The 20,532-nt window shown below is 36.5% G+C and overlaps 1 protein-coding gene across 1 annotated transcript; it reads left to right on the top strand.

Moving 5' to 3' along the window:
• Positions 1-8,978: 8,978 nt before the first annotated feature.
• Positions 8,979-11,472, top strand: LOC111057550 (prolyl 4-hydroxylase subunit alpha-2-like). Its single transcript, XM_022344983.2, has one exon. The coding sequence runs from the start codon at positions 9,094-9,096 to the stop codon at positions 10,642-10,644; it is 1,551 nt and encodes a 516-aa protein (XP_022200675.2). The 5' UTR covers positions 8,979-9,093; the 3' UTR covers positions 10,645-11,472.
• The last annotated feature ends 9,060 nt before the right edge of the window (positions 11,473-20,532 follow it).

Here is a 20,532-nt window from a genome sequence, read left to right as displayed (position 1 = left end):
GCTGTAATCAGCTAGAAAATTACTTCTAGTAAATAGTTCGTGACAAAAAAAGAACATCATTGGTCATGTAAAATAGCATTAAGTCATTATGAGCCAAAATAATTCGAAGGTGGAACAAGAGTGGATTTGTAGCCCAGGAATAGAGTAGGTGAGTTGGTTGATTAATGGATGAGAAGGTGTCACCATTGACCCAATGAAAGCTTCCCATAAGCCCTGCGCCCAGCACAACCTCTCTCACCCCCACCAGCCACAGTTCCATTTGCAAGAGAACTGTAGCCACATGCAGTTCACTTCACGCAGCAGACACATTATTCAATTGCTACAACAAATAATATTGTGCCCGAACTTCAGTCAACACTCACAACAAATTAATTCTTCCAAAGAATTGGCAGATAGAGTCTGTCCATGCTTGATCAAAATGAATTGGGACTTGTCCTTAATCAATCAATATTGACAACAACTCAACCATTATTCATTGGAAAACCTTCCAGTACCAAAGAGTTTCCATATAATACTGTATTGAAAACCAGAAAAATCAAATATTTTTTTTCAAGTCAATATAATAATTTAAATTATGCCCGATACTGAAACAATACACATTTTGTTCTATGTCCTAGAAACGATTCGATAGTTTGCTTGAAGAACAGCAATGTTGCAAGAAATTCTAATCAATATTACACTATATTCAATAATATTATTCTAGTAGAACCTCTACCAATATTGGATTGAGTTGATTAGTAAGTTTTGACTTCGGTGATTGGATATACATGGGCTGTGAGCTGTGGCCAAGATGACAGATTGATGATTAAATAAACAATCAACTTGAACCATGAAGTAGGGCTGTACGGAAAACCTAAAAAATCTGATTATTAAGAATTTGAATGAAAATGTAACATTGAAACTCAGGCTCTACATCGTGATATTGAACGTTCTCAAGCACATTGAACTCAGAGCCATATCCTAAGTGTTAAGAATTGCAATAATTATGAAGTGATAATGAAGATTTTTTTCAAAAATCCACTCCAATGTGATATTATTGAATAGAATAAACCGTTTTGCCCTTGTCAAAAGGCTCATAACCACTCATTTTATCTTTAAAATTTCGTAACCAGTTTCGATTGTTGCATAATTTTCGCTAGTGAACTAAAATTCATTAAGACCCAGAAAGTTGAAAATGTTGTGTAACGAATTAATGATATACTATTTATTGTCAACGAAAATGAAAAATTCTAATTTGGTGTTGGCTCAAGTCGAGTAATTCTTATATCAGCAAAGATAGAATAGAATGGTCTTCTGAGAAAAAACAGCTTAAGAAGTGTGCTTAACTTGAAAAATTAGTGGGAAAAAATATTTAGTTAATAGTAATTCAACGCTCAACGATGGAAAACCCATCTTCAATCACTTTGGATATTCATGGATATGGAAATTAATAATAATCGATTATAACTTTGTTGTTTTCGTTAGGCCCACAATAATACAATAACTGGCCAGAGATTACTTTCTTGTGGCCAAACAAGAGGAAATCCTTCAGTGTTTTCATGCCTTTTTCAATTTGAAAAGTAGAAACAGACTCATAAAGATACGGCGGAGTGAATTAGACCTGGAATAGTGGAATGGAGTTGTGGCGTAGCAGGTGGGCGAGGCAAAAGGAAGAGCTGGATGTGGAGTGAAGGACATTGACTGAGAATAAGCTAATTTCCCAACGGGCAGAGGTTTGCATTACCAACGCCAAGAGGTTTGCATGAAGATCTATGTGCGTCCATTTGAAGTAGGTAGGGATTCGCCAACAATTTAAATTGAATGCAGGTAATCACTATTTATTTCATTTCATTGTCCTCTTCAATTAGAAAATTGGTCTCCTCAGAATTACTATAGAACTATTAAGAAACCTTTGAACAAACTGCAAGTAATGGACAAACAGAGTGTCCAAACTAAAGTTATCTCAGTTCTATTTTATACATCTCCAACTATCTTTCAACAATAATCCCAATTATTGCAACACCAGCGAAGATAAACTACGGAAAGTTCGTGATGAATGGAGAGCAGCTTTCCCATCTGAATTATAAAATATGTACTTCACCGTCTAGAAGCGTAAAAGATAAGTACAGCTGTATAGAATAACTCTGAGATATTATTCGGCCTGCATACAAGAGGAAAGCTGGAAGAATATGAAATGATTCTCCTGAAACAATTTGCTTACTGGAACGGAGAAAGCAAAGCAGCAATGCTTTTTTGTAAGTGCTGGTGAACTGCTGATTTAGGGGTCGCTACTAGTTCTTCTCCCACTCACTTCCTCTCTCTTTCTCTCGTACATCCTCAAGATTTATGCCAATTACTCGCATTGTGAGACGGCACGTTTTTGCCTCTGGCGTCCATTCGGTGGTTCTCTCTTTCTTAAAATTAAAAGAGGCGAGAGCTTGTAAAGGATTTATTTCCTTTCTGTCAGGAAGTATCCAATATCTAACAGGCGACGACATGGTATTCACGTGACCTCTGTTCGGTTGCCCCCTCTCAACTACCCTCTCTCTTTCTCTTCTTCCTATTCTTCTTCCCCACCTCCTTCTTTCTTTTTGCCATCCTCCTTATCGGTCACTCCGTTGTAACAGGAGCACACGGCGCTATTTATCATGGTCGAAGACCTGCGCTAGGCTCCATTAATCTCCGGAGTGTGAGCGCTGAGCAAACCTAGACGCAACAAACGCGCGACAAACGACAACACCAGCAAACGCAATAATGAAAAACACTACAATACCAATCAATATTGAACGGAGAACGTGTTTTGCTAAAACCCAAAGTTCAAGATTCTACTTATAGTTGGTTCTTGGAAGTTTATATCTCTCAAGATTTATGTACAAGACCATTTTAAACAGTTAGAAAATCTCTTTAAATATTATATCTCAAATGCGGTATTAGGAAGAATTTTGGGAATATAATGAACTGAGATCAATAAAAGATATTTAATGAACTCGTTTTTTTGCTGTTAATGATGCTCACATAAATGTTATAGTGTTACATAAGTGTGAGACGAAGACGTGGCTGATGAGGTGAAACATTTCACAGAGAATTCAATGTGAATCGAAAACTCTTGACAGCTTCGACACAAATAATAACTGAAATCTACGTTTTATTCAAAGAATTATGAATATTTGTTTTGAATTACTAGATTTAATTATCATAGCTGCCATGAATTCACCAAATCTCAACCGTGAAAGTGAAGATAGGCCAATGTATGTCTTTTGTTTTTAAAGGCATTAGTCATCTAAAGGGTTTTTCCTATCTCGCCCTTTCAAATGGAATTAGAATATTGGCAGAAGTATAAAATTACAACATCTTAGAAATACGAAATAAAAGCAATAAAAATTTTACAACAAGAGAAAATACTATTACAAAATAGAATGCAATGCCAATTCAAAAATGTTTTATGATAAAGCAAAAGTTATGAGAAATAACTCTTCTTTAGAAATAAGTCATAAACACAATTGAAATACTTATACCCTTCTAAAAAACCCATTAGAATATGCTGAGCCTCTATATATATGAAATCTGGTGTGGCGCACTCACACAACTTTCCTTGCCGTTATGAAAATTGATTACCTGACGCTAGTGTTCCCGCGCATCACAAGTCTACTACTATTCAAATTTCAAAGATCCGAGCCAGCTGGTGACAGGACAATAACGCTGGAAACACACGAGGTCTGCTATCTCTTCATAGTGAATTATTTAATAGAATCAAGAGTTTGCAATTGGAATAATCACATTTTCTCGAATTTCGAGATTATTTTCAATTTTAGGTAGAAATGTCACTGAACATTAATTGTAGATATTTTTATGCTCAATCTTTTCCACTTGAAATTTTTTGTTTAAATTGTTTCTGAAGCCTGATAATTGGGAATCCAAAATCACACTTTGCCTTGATGGGGCGGAGCTCCTGAAATTTTTACAGATATGGGACTTGAGGCAGTTGATAGAGCTTATCTACTTATCTACGATTAAAATGACTATTTTAAGTATAAATTTGATCAAAATCGTTGGAGCCGTTTTCGAGAAAATCGCGAAAAACCCTGTTTTTAACAACATTTTCGCCATTTTAGCCGCCATCTTGAATTGGATTTGTTCAAAATTGTTCGTGTCGGATCCTTATAGGGGAAGGACCGTAAGTTCCAATATTCAAGTCATTCCGTTAATTGGGAGATGAGATATCGTGTACACAGACGCACATACACTCATACACACACACACACACACACACACACACACACACACACACACACACACACACACACACACACACACACACACACACACACCCAAACACAAACACACACACATAGTGTGTGTGCTAGGCTAGTGACGGCTAGTTATGTTTATAACTTCTTAATTAATCGAAAGTAGAATAGCTAATAGCTTTATACAGAATATTAAATCAGAACTTATAGAATGATTTGCACATAAATTCAGGAAGTGGAACGAGCTTTTTCAACAGGTCAACCGCTGAAGGCTGATGGTGGGGTGGGAGTGGCAGCGGCGGTTAGTGTTACTATGGCAACAATGGACTTGTGTGTTGTCGGGTTTATTCAACAGAGAAGCTTGGCTATTCTCTCTAGATTTCCAATTTTTCCCCTCCGAGCAGAGGCTTCACACAACTCGCTTGTAATTCAAAGCCCCTCTTTCTTCCATGTATTTTGAAATGAGAATCATGAATAGATAGATACTAAATTGCTGATAGTCTAATTTTTACTATGGAGAAAGGTGTGGATGTTATTGAGGCGAACTGAGTTTTTTACTGCTTCTCAAAACAAAGCAATACGTCCTGGCATAGACGTAAACATAGTTAGATCTGTGGTCCTGGTCTCATGCAAAGTATAGAATTGGCAAAGCCAGCCAAAGACTCATCGATGGGGAGAATGACTAGCATATTATGGTATTATCATGAGCCATATATGGAATACTGCCTTTTGTTTTCAATGTTATGTTATGGAATGGTATGTTTCAATAAAATGAATAAAGAATTGATAATCCAAATAGTAAGAGTAGATACATGAACAGAAGATAATACCTTAAAGAACATAAGACGATCTTTTGAGTTACCTTGAATACCTTTTTAACTTTCACATTCTTTGTGAGAGTTATGTGATTGTATTCATTCAACATTTATGTGCAATCAATCAAGGCTGAGAAAATGAATAAAAATTAATCCGAGCTAGAGCAAAAGTGAATATAGAATTTAGGGTGAGCACAGTTGATTAAATTAGAAAGATAAGAAATATTCATTCGCTTTCTCATTACATGCACGAAGTATGCATTGTTTTCTATCACGATAATGTACTATCTACGTTACTGTCTGTGAATTATCTCCAGTTATTATTAATTGACCCAGTGGGCATTAGCTTTTGTTGAATCTTTGCAGCGATGTCAAGTTGATTAGCCATAGTAGAGAGTGGAGAGCGAACGAAACGAGTCTCACGACGATCATTTTCATGCAATAACCTGGAAGGTGCACACCACTCTCTCTTCTTTTTGTTGTCTCTGTCTCCATCAACGATTTTCGTCCCACACGCCAAAAATCAATCTGTGCGTGGCGTGTGTCATAGTGCACGGGGTGAACAAAGATGTAGGTAAGGGAAGAGGGTGCAAACAATGAGCAAATGATGGAAGTGGGAGAGAGACAATAGTAGATAGCAAGTGAGAGAGCCTAGGGTGATTCAGTTGACGCCGGGATGTGTGTCTCAGTGTCTCCCCCCCTGATCGTTCCTCTGTGTGATTTTGCACATTATTCTGCGGAAAGCTGAGAGTTGGCCGTGCGAGCTTTGACGAGGTACCCAGGCCTGGCTGACTGGGGCTAGGACACTGAGGGGGTCGGGCGTCCCCACACTACTCAGTCATTAAAACACTTGGGTTTTACGTTCGTCTATACGACATTGCCATACAATCCTGATTAATAGGGCGCCAGGCCCGTAACAAAAGTGTTATAGTCTGCCATAATACTCGGCTATAATATCACCTGAATATAACCCCACCCTATATTCAAGGTGTGAGTGTGTGTGCTGGAATTGAGTAATCCCGAAAGAGTATGACGCACGATGAGATAACACAAAAATTAGAATTACTGAGCATTTTAAACGGTTGCTACTCACTCAAATAAGAACTGATGCCTGCGCGCCGGGTTTGATATTATAATCACATTTACTCGTGAGCCTACTGTGCTTAATAAAGATTGAAGAAAATCCTCCGATATTCTGAGCTGTAGCTAACAACCTCAAAAAGAAGATAATTATCATTGAATTCTATGTTTTAGTTTACCACTATCTCATTCTAAAATCTAAAGAGCTTCAACTCCACTAAAGCCCATATTATGTACCATCCACATTGAACGTTATTGGTCGTTCTCACACTAACCTATTCTGGGATGACACGACACGGGATGACAGGACAGGAAGATTCGATTGGCTGATTGGGTTGACAAATTGAGAATTAGCTAATCGGAGAGATTGCTGTGATGTCGTGCGGTGTCGTGTCGAAGTGTGAAAACAGTCAATTCACTTTTACAGATCGCATTCATTGAAAGATACGTAAAGACTTATGGGCCACAAACACACGCATTTCACTTTCCATCTGCTGAAGCTATGCTATATCTTAGACTTACAATTTCTGTACAAATACAGATATAATAAGCATAGCATCAGGATCAACGGATGAAAAGTTAAATTCGCGTGTTCGTGGCACATAAGTCTGTGTTACATTCTAGTTTCAAACAAACAGCTGATCAATCCTCATGAGATGAGTAGGTATGGCCCAAGTTCTTCAATTCTACACAAAGTAAGTTTTGACGTTTTGACTCGTTACAATAAAAGGTTACTTCAGCTCACTCATTTGACAATTTGGAAATCTAAAACAAAGATTTTAATTGTGACAACATGATTTGTTGATTGAATGCTTCCCAATTAATTCTTCATGCGCTAAAGACAATTCTTCAACTAGCATTCAGCAAATCAGTATTTAAGAAGGGTACTTGGAATTTATTTTCATTTATATGCAAGAGTAGCCCTAACGATAAACAGACAAATATTTTGAATATTTTTAATTTATAGACAATCAAATTTGGGGAGCGGTTTGACTCAGTGGTCGCGCTGATAAGCTATCGCTTAGATAAGTTGAGAATCATGCACCTGCTACTCCCTTTCTGACCGCTTCAGCCAACTCCTCTGAATGTAATTCATGAGATGTAAAATCGCTTCCCGGTGGTTCGGAGCCCACTTTAAAATTCATTTATTGCATGGAATAAATACACAATTGAATATACTTCACAGTTAGTACAATTTCAAATGGATCAACATGTACACTTGAAGGTTGTAATCTATCCCACATGATCAGAATAAGTATTGTACAATAAAGACATAATAATCCTTAAGTGAAAAGAAAAGAGAAATTGACATGCATCTCGTCCACGAAGGCTTGAGCTTGTGTGTGGAGAGGAGTCTGTTCTTTATTTAGAATAAAATTTTTGTGGTTTGAGAAGGATAAAGTAATTCTTGAATACTGAATCCTTGAATAGTTGATTATTGAATAATAATGAGTTTGATCATTATAGAAAAATTACTCGAGAGCATTGATGCAACCCAATGAAGAACCTGTCACTGGAAAAGTAAAAGTTATAAACAATGTATTGTAACGTATATAAATTCGTATAAATCTTTGAAAATAATACGTTCCAGAGATTTATATAAATTGTCCAAGAGCAGTGAACTGCGGGAGCTCCTGAGCGAGCCTATAAGAATGTTGTCTAAGTTGTATTCTAAGAACCACAACCAGAGTCATATAATTTTGTACTCATGCTTTACCGACTGCAGCCAAGCCAGGCAAACCGTTATTCACAAAAATAACGTTACAGTATACATGAAGCTTTAAAGAAGAAAGAAGAAATAAAGAAGAACTAAATGGACAGATGAAAACTGTAATATCATAGTAAACAAGTCTCTTGTCAATTCACAGGTCCGCAAAAAAAATATTTTCCAGATTCATGTGATAATTTCACTGAATTACAATATGCCTAATATTATATGCTTTCACGCTGATTTCAAAAACAACTTCCCTTTTTCTCTATAACAATAAGGTTTTTTCAGAATTGAGGTGAAAATATGATAAAAATCAACTATTTATTGCAACATGCTCACAACATGATAACCATTGAACCTCATAAGAATGATTCTTTCCCATTATTATTCATTATTATTACTCAATTTCCTTGTATAGTTTTTCATCTCTCTTTCAATCCTTCGTTTTTGCCTTCCTTCTGCACTTTTTTCACTTGATCATCAAATAGTAGACCGCTAGCATCCTGCAGGAATCTTTTAGATACATAAACTATTGAAACCAGGGTGAGGAAACTTAATTTCGGCTAAATTTCCAACTGAATAATAGAATACTAAACTAAGAACTCAACACAAGATGAAAATATAAAATTAAGTATTGTTAAAAAACTTTCACAATATTTACTAGTATATGAAAAGTATTTTTCGGCTTTAGAACATAAAAATCTATAAGAAAATCGAAATGAACCCCATGCAATTTTCCACTTGCAGACCTGTCGAGTCTAAGAGTTATAAGGGACAGAATTGATATCGTCGTTAAAAATTGATAACCTAGAAAACCACAGAATTCCTCGTACACCTGAAGATAAATATATTACTTCATCAACTATGAAGAGTAGTAATTAAGAGTAGTAGTATGACTTGTTACACATAAACGTAAACAGCTACCAAATTCGCCTGTTTATGTAACTGCAAATTATCTCCACTTCACTACAGACAGTATATACGCGTACGTTTGCGAAGAATTGTCTGAGCTTCGTGATTACAATTGTTAACGTGTTCAAATTTGCAATCAACAATATATTGTTCTTAGAAAACAAAATGCATCGATGTCAAATAACTTTTGCCAACGAGCTTCTTTTTACCAATTGAAATTTAAAGAACAAAAAAGTATACAAGTCGTGTTGCTTTTTGATAACAAGTCAAAATTGGAGGTTGGTTGAGTTCGAGGATAGTAATAGTTTCTCTAGTTGCTATGGAGTAACGTTTTGAATACCGGGATAGGATGCATGTGACAGTCTTCTTATTGGTAAGTGCAATTGGAATGGTATATACTGACCTGTTTACAGCTATGGTAGAGCTAGAGCAGTTACTTGAAACAGAATCAGTACTCATCAGAACACTGGACGATCACATCTCTTCAACAAAGCTTCGATTGTCACAACTTAGGAGACAAGCAGCCGAATATAGCAAACAATTCAACGAGGCTAGTGTTGATGTAAGCACCTTCTTGTCCAACCCAATCAACGCTTATCAGCTAGTCAAACGGCTCGCTAATGATTGGAAACTGACTGAATCGCTGATGGTTGATTCTGCTGAAGAAGAGCGGCAGCAGATGACGCAGTACCGGCAGCAGCTAAAGTTTCCAACAGTTGAGGATGTAGTGGGGGCGGCAACGGCTCTGATGCGGCTGCAGGACACTTATCAGCTGGACACCGCCTCCATCGCCCAAGGCCAGCTCAATGGCGTACAGTACACCACTCAGCTGTCTTCTGACGATTGTTTTGAGCTGGGTAGACATTCATACAATGGCCAGGACTACTATCACGCAGAGCTCTGGATGTCCGAATCACTCAAACGACACAACCACGAGCAGAATTCAGCCAACCTCAGACGTTGGGAGATACTGGAGTACCTCGCCTATTCTACTTACATGCAAGGCAAAGTTCAATCTGCATTGCAGTTGACCGACGAACTGCTGGCCATAATTCCGACGCACCAGTATGCCCTTAGCAACCGCACCCTCTACCAGGCAGCCATTGGAAAAGCACCTCAGGTGGATATGGACGATCTGCCAGGAACTGGGGTCTATGAGATGCTGTGTCGCAAAGCTCTCTCTCCCAGTCCTCAAGTGCTTGCTCATCTAAAATGTCGCTATGTACACAAAAATGATCCATTCCTTAGGATTGGGCCGTTGAAAGAAGAAGATGCCTATCTGGATCCCAGGATTGTTCTGTACCGGGATGTCATCTATGAGGGCGAGATAGAAGTCATGAAGAAAATTGCTTCACCCAGATTAGAACGCGCCCAAGTGGGTGGCCACAAGGGCAAACCATTAGTGACCAACTATCGGATCAGCAAGTCATGCAGTCTAAATGAGGACGAGCACCCAATCATCAAGCGACTGAGCCGTCGTATGGAGCACATCACCTCATTGACCATGGACACCGCCGAGCCACTACAGGTTATCAACTATGGAATTGGTGGATACTATTTTCCACATCTTGACTTCAGTTATGACAACAGCTTTGCTGACGAAGATTTTGGTAATAGGATAGCTACAGTGCTGTTTTACATGAGCGATGTAGCTCAGGGCGGGGCTACGGTGTTTCCCTCACTGGAGTTGGCGCTTTGGCCCGAGAAAGGATCGGCTGCGTTCTGGTACAACCTGCATCCCAGCGGAGAGGGCGACCTCGCCACACGCCATGCCGCCTGTCCCGTGCTCACCGGCTCCAAGTGGATCGCAAGCACCTGGATACACTTGTATGGCCAAGAGTTTAGGAGACCGTGCTTGCTGCAAAAAGAGGTGCGAAACACGACAAGCTGGTACAGCTGAATAGAGACAGCCTTCAATTGAAAAACACCAATTTTATTAGATAGCTGTGTTAATTTTTTTTATTTAACTATTTCTTTTCTATCGAACTAAATCATTCTCTTTAATATTTTTTTTTTAATTTTTCACAATGTCCTGATAAACCATCCGATGGTCATTTTGAATAGAATTATTCACATTATTCTTTACAATGTTTCCATAGGCCATCCAATGTTCATTTTTAAAACAATCATATTCATCATTGATGTACTCTACCACGGTATTGAATCCAGCAATATTGGTTCAAACACTGAAAATGTATTGTAAATATGTTTCAATATAGATTCAGTAAGAATTGTGATAATTACCCGATTAAACAAGCACTGGTTGTCTGCCATTCATGAATCATAATTAAATGTATCATATTTTAATAGATTTTCTAATTGTATACTTGGACTTGATATACTATTATTAGCTTAGAATGGTGGGGAGACACAAGGGTAGTTCCACCTCGCCGTATATAGTCCAAAGCTCCCTAATGGGAAGCCGGACACTAAGGTTATAGTGAGCACAATACTTCAAATTTACACTTTTCACTTTGAAATAAAGTTCTTTTTCACTTGATATAACTTAATGTGTCATATGGTAGCAATATAAAATGTTGCACAAAAATAAATTCTTATAAATTTCAAAAAACCTTGACCTATAACATTCAAAGATTGTGAAACGTGCAAAAAGAAATTAATAAAGAACATAAAATGACTGTCATGGTGGTTAGTTTTTCAAGCAAAATATTTATGATATCGTAACATAAAACTCTTGTATTTTATCTTATTTTTCATCATGAAGGTCATATGACATGTGAAACATTGCTATCCTACAAAAGGCTTCAATAACTCACATCAACTCCCGATCTCAACTAATTTAACTTTAATGAGACCTTTCACAGCTCTCCTTATTTCTCATGGAACTCATGGATTACATATTACATTCCTAAATGATTCTCATTCTCATAGGATTATTTGATTCTCGAGTTGGTACCATAATGGAAATTGACCAAAAGTTCTGTTGATACGTTGTGTGGTAACGATGCTTGGATTTATTCAGCGCAGAGAACATCGATTCGAAAGTTGTTTGGAGATTTAGCGAATTTAGCAACGAAGAGAGAGAGAAATGTTTGTGGAAAGCTAGCAGGGAGCGAGTGAGAGGGACGATGGCTTGGAGCGACGACAGTATCAGGGCGAGGATAGGCAAGAACTGAGGTGAGGATTTTGTAATTAGCACAACTCCGGGATAATTAGAGCAAGATAAAGGCTCCAGGGCTCAGAATGCACAGGAAGGGCGCCTCATTACTGGCTTAGTGAACCGATCCGCACCCTTCCACTCCCTCCGATCCCTCCAACCACCGTCCATGTTTCTTCGTCTTTTTTATCTTTCTAAGCGCTTGTGATCCCACAAAGTTCAGTGCTTAGGCGAGAAACGTGTATTTTGCTTTACACACTCTGAAAAACATCTAAACATTGCTTTTATTTGCTACATCATCAATACTTTTGTAAAAAATATTATCTGTTTTTAGTCTATATTACAGTATATACTTAGGGCCATATGCACCATCAACGTTCCACTCTAAACGTCGTATACATGTAAATATGGCTAAATTTATCATAATGTGTTTCATTCGGGATTTAAACGAACAGCTGACGTTTCTCCGTTTGAACAAGTATTTGCAAAAGGGCCTCAGTCACTAATACTTTGAATAGCAAGTAATGATGAGAATGATAAGAGGGGAGTATATATTATTATTCTCATTATCAGAATTGGGAAACCTTATTACTATTTTTCTCGGATTGGTTTCTTCTTGGAGGGGGGAAATATATTTTTCTACCCACCTCCATACATTAATTTATTTCTCGTATCTCATCCAATATTTAAAATTTTGGAACCGAATGCATCATTACAGTCAAAAAGAGATGAATCAGCTGGTAGTTTAAACTCAGAATGTAACACATTATATCAAGATAAACAACATCTCAGTATTCCATTTATTCACTTGTCATTCACAGTTTAGAGTTGAATTTGGATGGTACATATACGGCCCTAATAAGTCACCTCATGCGAGAAAGATCTCATATTCCTGATATGAGGATAATAATGTCATACCCCAAGATGACATAAATAAGATGATGAATTAATCCTCATCCGATATTCTGTTACAGGAAGATAGACTTTGAATTTTTCCATTGGAGATATTCATTTTAGCTCTATGAATTTGAGCTGTAGGTTTCGAAACCCTCATTGGAACGTAGTGAGTTAATCATTTAAAAATACACATGAACTCCCTTTCTCAATGTCTATCTGGGGTTTTACAGAGGAAGAGAATACACTAAAAAATACTACCATCCACCATCAAATAAAATGTTGAGAATAAATTATTGACTTGACATCACACATCAATATTGCTGATGCTGTCAGTGATTACTTTGTCGGGGAATGCTCTTTTCAGAGTATTGTTAATTTATGATGAAGTGTCATTTCTTATTCAGATGCTGACAAGCCTATGTTGGAGCAGTGGAACATTTTCAGGGCTCAACCCTATTAAAATTTATTCCCTGAACTGGGCCAGATCACATTGACAGAAGAGTATTAAATACCGTACATCGCAAGTTGCCAAATAGAGAAGTAACATTTTCGAAAATACTTTGAATACTTAACCAAAACTACCTCAGTATACAAAAGTAGACAAAAGAACACATTACAATTTAATATTTATTGTTGATTTTCCTATTAACTATAGTAATATTGATGGTATTTTTTCAATTATAGTTCATATATGTATGTAAATTATGAACTTGATATCAAATTAAGAATTATGACAGTGATGATCGATATTGCTGTCAGCAACCAATTACAGTACTAGTACAGTGGAAAATTATGAATAAGTACAGTGTCGATGTTCAGTGAATAAATAGACTCATTATATTGGAATTCAATTTGAGCTGATTAATCTATATTCCAATGAATAGCTTTTAATCATATTATAAACTATCCTGGTGCTCAGACAATCAAGTGTAGGCCTTCAACAACAATATTGTATAAGCTGGTGCGTGAACAAGATGCTCTATCAAGTGCTTGGCATCGGAGAAAGCTTTCTTAGTAATTTGGAGCTGGAGTTGTGGAGGAGCAGGTTAGTGTGGAGAAGTAGATACAGTTGCAGACGGAAAAGTTACAGAAGCGAATATAAAGAGGAGGAGGATTTTCCAGGTGGAGGGACTTTCTTAAGCTTGACAGATAGCATCCGTTCTTAGAAGCACATCAAGAGCCCATTGTCAAACGTCCATCTCGGGAAACTCCCACTTAGGCCTACGTCGAACCCGAGCCGTCAAGTGCTTCAGCTGCTTCAGGCTACTCTGCCCCCTCACCCTCGCCTCCAACCAAATAAAGACACTTCGACCTCATGTACTTTTCAGCTCGTTCCAGAAAATCAATGCCGTCTATATGGGCTTCGCTTCGCCTCCCAGTTCCCAGTCATTCCAATGGATAAGGAGTAACATATTGTGCCAAGCGAAAATTGCTTCTGAGAATTGTTCATTTTGTTACAGTGAATGAATTTGTTCAAACAATGATCAACATTCCCCACATGTCTCACAAACGAACACCTGACTGAGAAACATACCAATTACCTCCTATTGGAAATAATTCAATATACTTGTCTGACTTCCCAGCCAGGTAGTTCACAAATGTGAGAAATGACTGTGTAGCACAGGCTAATATCCTTATCATTATAGAATCCTTCAATATTCTACCAATTTCCAATAACGACAAATGAAATACAAAATTGAAGCTCAGTCATATCCTCTATGATTATATTATTAGCATGTGTTTCAGTGATAGGATGAATATTAAGGTATACTGTTTTCAATGTTTTTTTCAGATTAATAATAATAATATAATGTAGTCTTTTTAGATGGTATTAAAGTCATGTCAAATCTAAATTCTTCATATCAATAGTTAGATGGAGACTTGCTTTTCTCGCATAGCTTCTCTCTCCAATTCCTTCCTCCATTTTCTAAATAGTCATTTTCTTACTGTTTCCTCTCAGTTTATAGATAAAAATCTGATTTCAGTAGTTGAAGTTAGTTTCACATAAATTACATGTGTGTTCTTTGCGAATAAAGACTTAACTTCTGTTGAATAATGGTTGTGGAAGATGAAGATATCGGATCCTAGAATTCTTATAGTATCCGATATCGGATAACTACTTTCCATAAAAGGACTAAGAAATTGTCAAAAACCACAGATTTTATTGATAGTTAGAAAAGTTAGGAGTTAATCAGAGATTGACAATGATGTAACAACCGAAACCGGTCTTTCTAACTATCAATAAATTATGTGGTTTTCGACAATTTCTTAGTATTTTTATTCGATATGAATAGATAGCCTACCACAATATCAACTTCTCAACTACACAAAAACTGCTTTCCAAGCTGATTATATCTGTATTTGTACAGAGACAGCAGGTTAGAAATATAGCATTAGCCAATGAAAAGTGGAATGCGCGTTTTCGTGGCTATACGCACACCAATGGTTGTCTATATTTAACCGATAGATAAAAATTGGAGCCTTAACTTTACTAACTCAAGATGAAGATTGAAGATTAAGATAAGGTGAAGTTAATTTAAACAACGAAAATAAGACTTCTCAAGTATTTTTTCAATCTCAATAAAAATTAATATAATTATATATTTTAGCAATATTTGAATAAATATAGTATACATGTTTCAAATTATTTAAGACATCCACGTTCCATGATACAAACGATACCACGATCCAAACAAACGAAGCCTGGATGAGAATAAGGTTTAAACTCTTTAATAATAAATTAATGGTAACAAGAGTTATGATTATGAAAATAGTATTAGGGTAAAGATAAACATAATTCTTAACATGATAGATAATAGAAGATTCTTCATTTCATTTCTAGACCTGAATGAGAGGATTGTGATTTATTATAAACCTGTTGAAATTCGTCAGTTATGGTGGCCTTGTAACGATGAACAGTTGGTTGGTGGTGGTGGTGGTGGTAGCTTAACTCTTCTCACCATTCCTCTCTTTATTCCATCCCTCACTGTGATTCTTTTCTCTTCCTCTTTTCTCTCAGTTAATTAGAGTTCTGCTGTTGACAGTTGATTCATCCAGCGCTGTGGATCTATAGCTTGGAGTGTAATTATGCTGTAACAATAATACTATTCCACTGAGTTTATAGTTGAAAGTGAGAGCCACATGTTGATTATCTCTATAAACAATATTTTAAAGATGATATAAATCGAATTATTTGATCAGAGTCATAGTTCTTCTGAGTTCACCTTAGTTTAAAAAATTAACTCATGACTTTACAATCCATCATTGTAATTGATTCTCTCAAGTAATTGAGTATTAAGTGAGGTAACACCAACTCACACAATCTATCACCATTCATAGTCTGGATTTAGATGAGGATTGTAGAGATGAATGGACTGAAATTTATGAAAATTACAGTGGAACTCGTGGTCAGTGGAAGAGCGAGAAACATAAGTTGGAATACTCAAGCATAGCAATAGGCATAACAAAGTATGGATTCCAGTTCTTGAACCCAAAACTCTACAAATACTTCTCAAGCATTGGGTTTGAAAACATATATCCCCTATACTACTCAAATAATACTGATGATATCATGCGTTTTCCAAAAAAAAAAAAAAAACATTTTCATTCTTCATTCTTTTGAAGGGTTTTCTGAATGGATTTCAAACCTAGTGGAAAGTATGATAAATAAAATGGTAAAGATAGAGATTTTCATGATTCGATGGCAAACAACTTAACTACATTATCATTTTTCTCTATTCTCCAACTCGAAATTCAACCTAACAATGTTCTGAATTCTTCAGTATAATTTATTCATGTTTTACACTCCTGTTCTGAAGATTTTCGCTGGAGAGCTGCTCTTTCTCATGCGGATTATTCCATTGGTGATAGATTGAATCTAATTGGTGATCAGCTTCAACAAGCAGATTGCTTGGGCAATTACCATGATTTGTTCATTTTTTCAATTTAAAAGCAGACGATGCTATTACCCCTACACGCAGTTGTTACCAGCTTATCAGTTTCGACGTCATGAAGTGTAATTTGATTTCCATGGTCTGCTTTGAGCGTATTATCCCAAAGCCCAATGGTCAATTACGACATGTAAAAATGGCATTGAATTAGACGAGGATTCCAATAACCGTGGACTTCATGCAGCGATTTCACTGGCCATAAAGATCAAGTAACCGTCCCCGACAATATTGTGCCATTCATTGTTCTGGAGCTGGGATATTAGCGCCTCCGAAACGATCATCATGAATGTCATGGCTTCCCAATTCATTTGTACGAGCTTTGTACTCGACGCAACTCAAATTAAAACAATTTTCGATTGCTTCACATCTACATCGATGCACTCAACCCTTCAACATATTTGTACAATTTGGAGTACTTTACGCCAACCAAAGAATTGAGCTGACTCTTTTTACATACTTTGAAAGCAACTCATTGAAATTTTCATCCTCAATAATTAACTTTCCAACTGATGCAAAAATGTGGAGGATTATTCACTCTTTTGTGAAATAATATGATTGTCTTCCGTATGATGAAGGGCCCTTTTCACAGTGAAAGCTAGAACTGAATTGTATCATCTGGTTGTTTAATCTCAGATAAAGTATCATTGCAAACTTGATCGAGTTCAAGATTCTATTCAATCCGGAACTGTGTAAACGGTCCAAAGAATATCAGAGACAAAATAAATACCTCTTTGAAAATATGATTAATAAAGTTTTTTTCAGAAGTGTTATTCATAATAGATGGACATTTTTTATGCAACTGCAATAATTTGTTAAAAATGAAATAATCTAAAAAGTGATCCATATGAAATTGGAATTGATCCATACATCCATCTTCACTACTTATGCATGGCTTATAGATGATAAGTCATCATTGAGAATACTAGAAGACATTAAAATAAATCACAAATTACAGGAGAAATTCCACTAGTTCCATTTGAAAAATGTTCACTAACAGAATGCAAGATTCCTTTGTGGATCATTAGGCTAAAGGAAATTAAAATCTAGCATTGAAGAAAATTGACCATCTTCTTACTATAAACTTGCTTCATTGATTTTGTCTTGCTGAGAGTGATTTCCACATGAGCTCCAGGCTTGTGCGTGAGTAATGAACTATCTTTCAATTTTGAATATATCTTATTATAAGATAAATTATTCATAATTAGAGGGAATTATTCTTACTGAGTGGATCTTTATTTATTTCTATACTATTTTTCCAACATCCAATACTTAAACCAATATATGATAAAGTTTATATGCCTTCGATATTAACAACTATTCGGTCACTAGATTCACTTTATTTCAACCTGAATTATTTTTTAGAGCCATGGAACCGAGAGAAAGTGCTCCTCGATGTGTGTCTATTATCTCTCTCTTCGACCTGGAGCATACGAGCGATAACACTGTTAACGCCAACAGTAGGCCTACTGTAGGAATAAGTGTGTTCTCTTCAAATAATTCATCTTGTGACTGGCCCAGCTCAACAACAATTAATCTCGCCCAAATCTCGCGGCAGCTCGCTTTTTCCGAGAAGAAACCACCTTTATGATAAATTATTTGTGCATTGTGGCTCACGGTCGGAGTTTTCCTGTAGTCTGCTTCAACTACAACCAGGCCGTATATTGTTTTACTGGCAAAGAAAGTCTGTAAAACGATATGGTACAGTCTGTAAAGACAGTAAATTCTATGGAGTATTCACACTGTATTAACAGTCTTTACAGTCTCGACAATCTTTAGGTTCGTATGTAAACACTCACTTACCAACTGGATTATCAACTCACTGGAATTTGCAGTGTTCATTTCTGATAAAATACAGTCTCCATAGACTCCAGGTTCGTATGTATGTAAATACCTACTTACCACCTAGAATACCAACTCTCTGGAGGTTGCAGTACTCATTTCTGATTTTCTTATTCAAGACACTCCTCTTTGATCTTCTTTGATAATCAATTAGATTCAGAGCAATTGGATCATTGATGATTGAAAAATAATGACTTTCAACTAACATAATGTGCAATCCATCATGCTATACTTATTAATTGATCATTAATTATTGAAAAAATTGCCATGTAAGTGTACTCGTGTACAATTCATTTTCGAAATCGCCTCCATAGTTATTCATATTCATGGCTTCTCAGACGGGTGGTGCTTTCCAGCCGGAAAACGCATCTTCTGTGTTTTTGCCAGGCAATATGCCATCATATCGTTCAGAGCAGTGTATTCTGAGTACTTGGCAATGTATGCTGGAAATGAAAGCAGAAAGTCTTGAGTTGTCCCTCTCGAGATGACGATAGCTATTAAGAGCAAATGGAAGGGATGAGGCCAAGTGTAGCCGCTTAGAAGCGGACAACAGCAGTAAGAAGAAGGATGATGAAGAATGAATTGGAATGAGAATAGGAGAAGAGGAGGTTTAATGGTGTAATGTGAGGCCGAAACCAAGTATACTGTTGCATAGAGATATAATTAATACCTCCCTGCCCTGGAGCCGGAACAATGATCTCATTAACAAAGTAAATTTTCATCATCTTATCTTGGCTTCTCCAGAGAAACAATGACTTCTTTTACGACTAATCTTGAAGGGCGAAGGGCGTTCCGGAAAATTTACCATGGCTTGTTTTTATGATGTTCCACATAAAAAGATGTGATTAAATGGGGATAGTCCCCTTCACAAGTTTCACTTTTTTGAGGGATTTGATGTCTCTTGACTTAAAGAAAATCTTGAGTGAGCTTTTACATTATACAACATACAAAATGTAGTGCTTCACGATATTTACATATCTATTCATCTCCTCTATTCAGTATCAATTATTATGGGGATAATAATCACTACTTTTAAGAACGTTATTTCTATCACTTTAAAAAAAGTTTCTGGGCGTATTAGTGTATAATCTTTCTCATGAGTAATGAGATTCATATTTTTTTCAAATCCGTTCTGAAAATATGTGAGCAAGAATTATTTTGTTGTTGCATCAATAGTCATATTGATTACTGTATTCTTAGAAATTCTAATCGCCTTCGAAACTTCTCTTGATACACTGATTTTTGGTTTTCCTTTCCACAGAGAGTCGAAGTCCAATCAAGCTGATCCTATTGTTGGGAAATATCCAATCAGCTTTACTCTGATTGTAGCATTCATTGACAATCAACGCAGTTCAAACATGGGGAGAGCTTTGCTTTACCATAGGCCGCTGTGTACGCTGTGGAAACTGTGAATTAACAACGACAATTGAATTGATCTCAGATTAGTTACATGCTTGTCTATCTCAAGTTGGATATATGATTGTTTCTATTTGTTTGCTGAGAACAATAATAAGTGAATTTCAATGAGAAAACGAGCGTTTCACAATGAATTTGGTAAATTTAGGACAAATATGTCCTACCAATTATTCTAAATTAGCATACAGAGTTTTTACTGAGTGAAGAGTACCTACTTTCTTCAGGGTATAATTATAAGTCTGAAAAAACTAGTATACAGAGTTAGTCATATATGTATGGGAATCCTTTAATAAGATGCTGTTGTAGATATAATACTGTAACTTCCAGGATAAGTTATTAGTCAAATACTCTACCCTTTGGCGTACAACTGAATTTCAACCCCTCTCTCTAAAACAAGAACGACAACATTAATCGAGATGTTCAATGATAGGCTACTTTCATCGATGATGGCGGCTGATTGAAGTTTTAGTTTTTTTAAGAGATAATTTATAGAGTTCAATAGATCGCCATTTTGGATGAAAGTATCATAGAACATTTTCATTGATTCCATCTTTCTTGTTTTGAAACT

The sequence above is a fragment of the Nilaparvata lugens genome, chromosome 1 (genome assembly GCF_014356525.2).
Source record: "Nilaparvata lugens isolate BPH chromosome 1, ASM1435652v1, whole genome shotgun sequence".
NCBI classification, from domain to species: domain Eukaryota; kingdom Metazoa; phylum Arthropoda; class Insecta; order Hemiptera; family Delphacidae; genus Nilaparvata; species Nilaparvata lugens.
The sequence above is the reverse complement of the archived record's forward strand: the minus strand, read 5'-3'. Positions and strand labels throughout refer to the sequence as shown.

Excerpts from the sequence above, each read along its gene's own strand:
- LOC111057550 (XM_022344983.2), top strand. The coding sequence starts at position 9,094 with ATGCATGTGACAGTCTTCTTATTGGTAAGTGCAATTGGAATGGTATAT.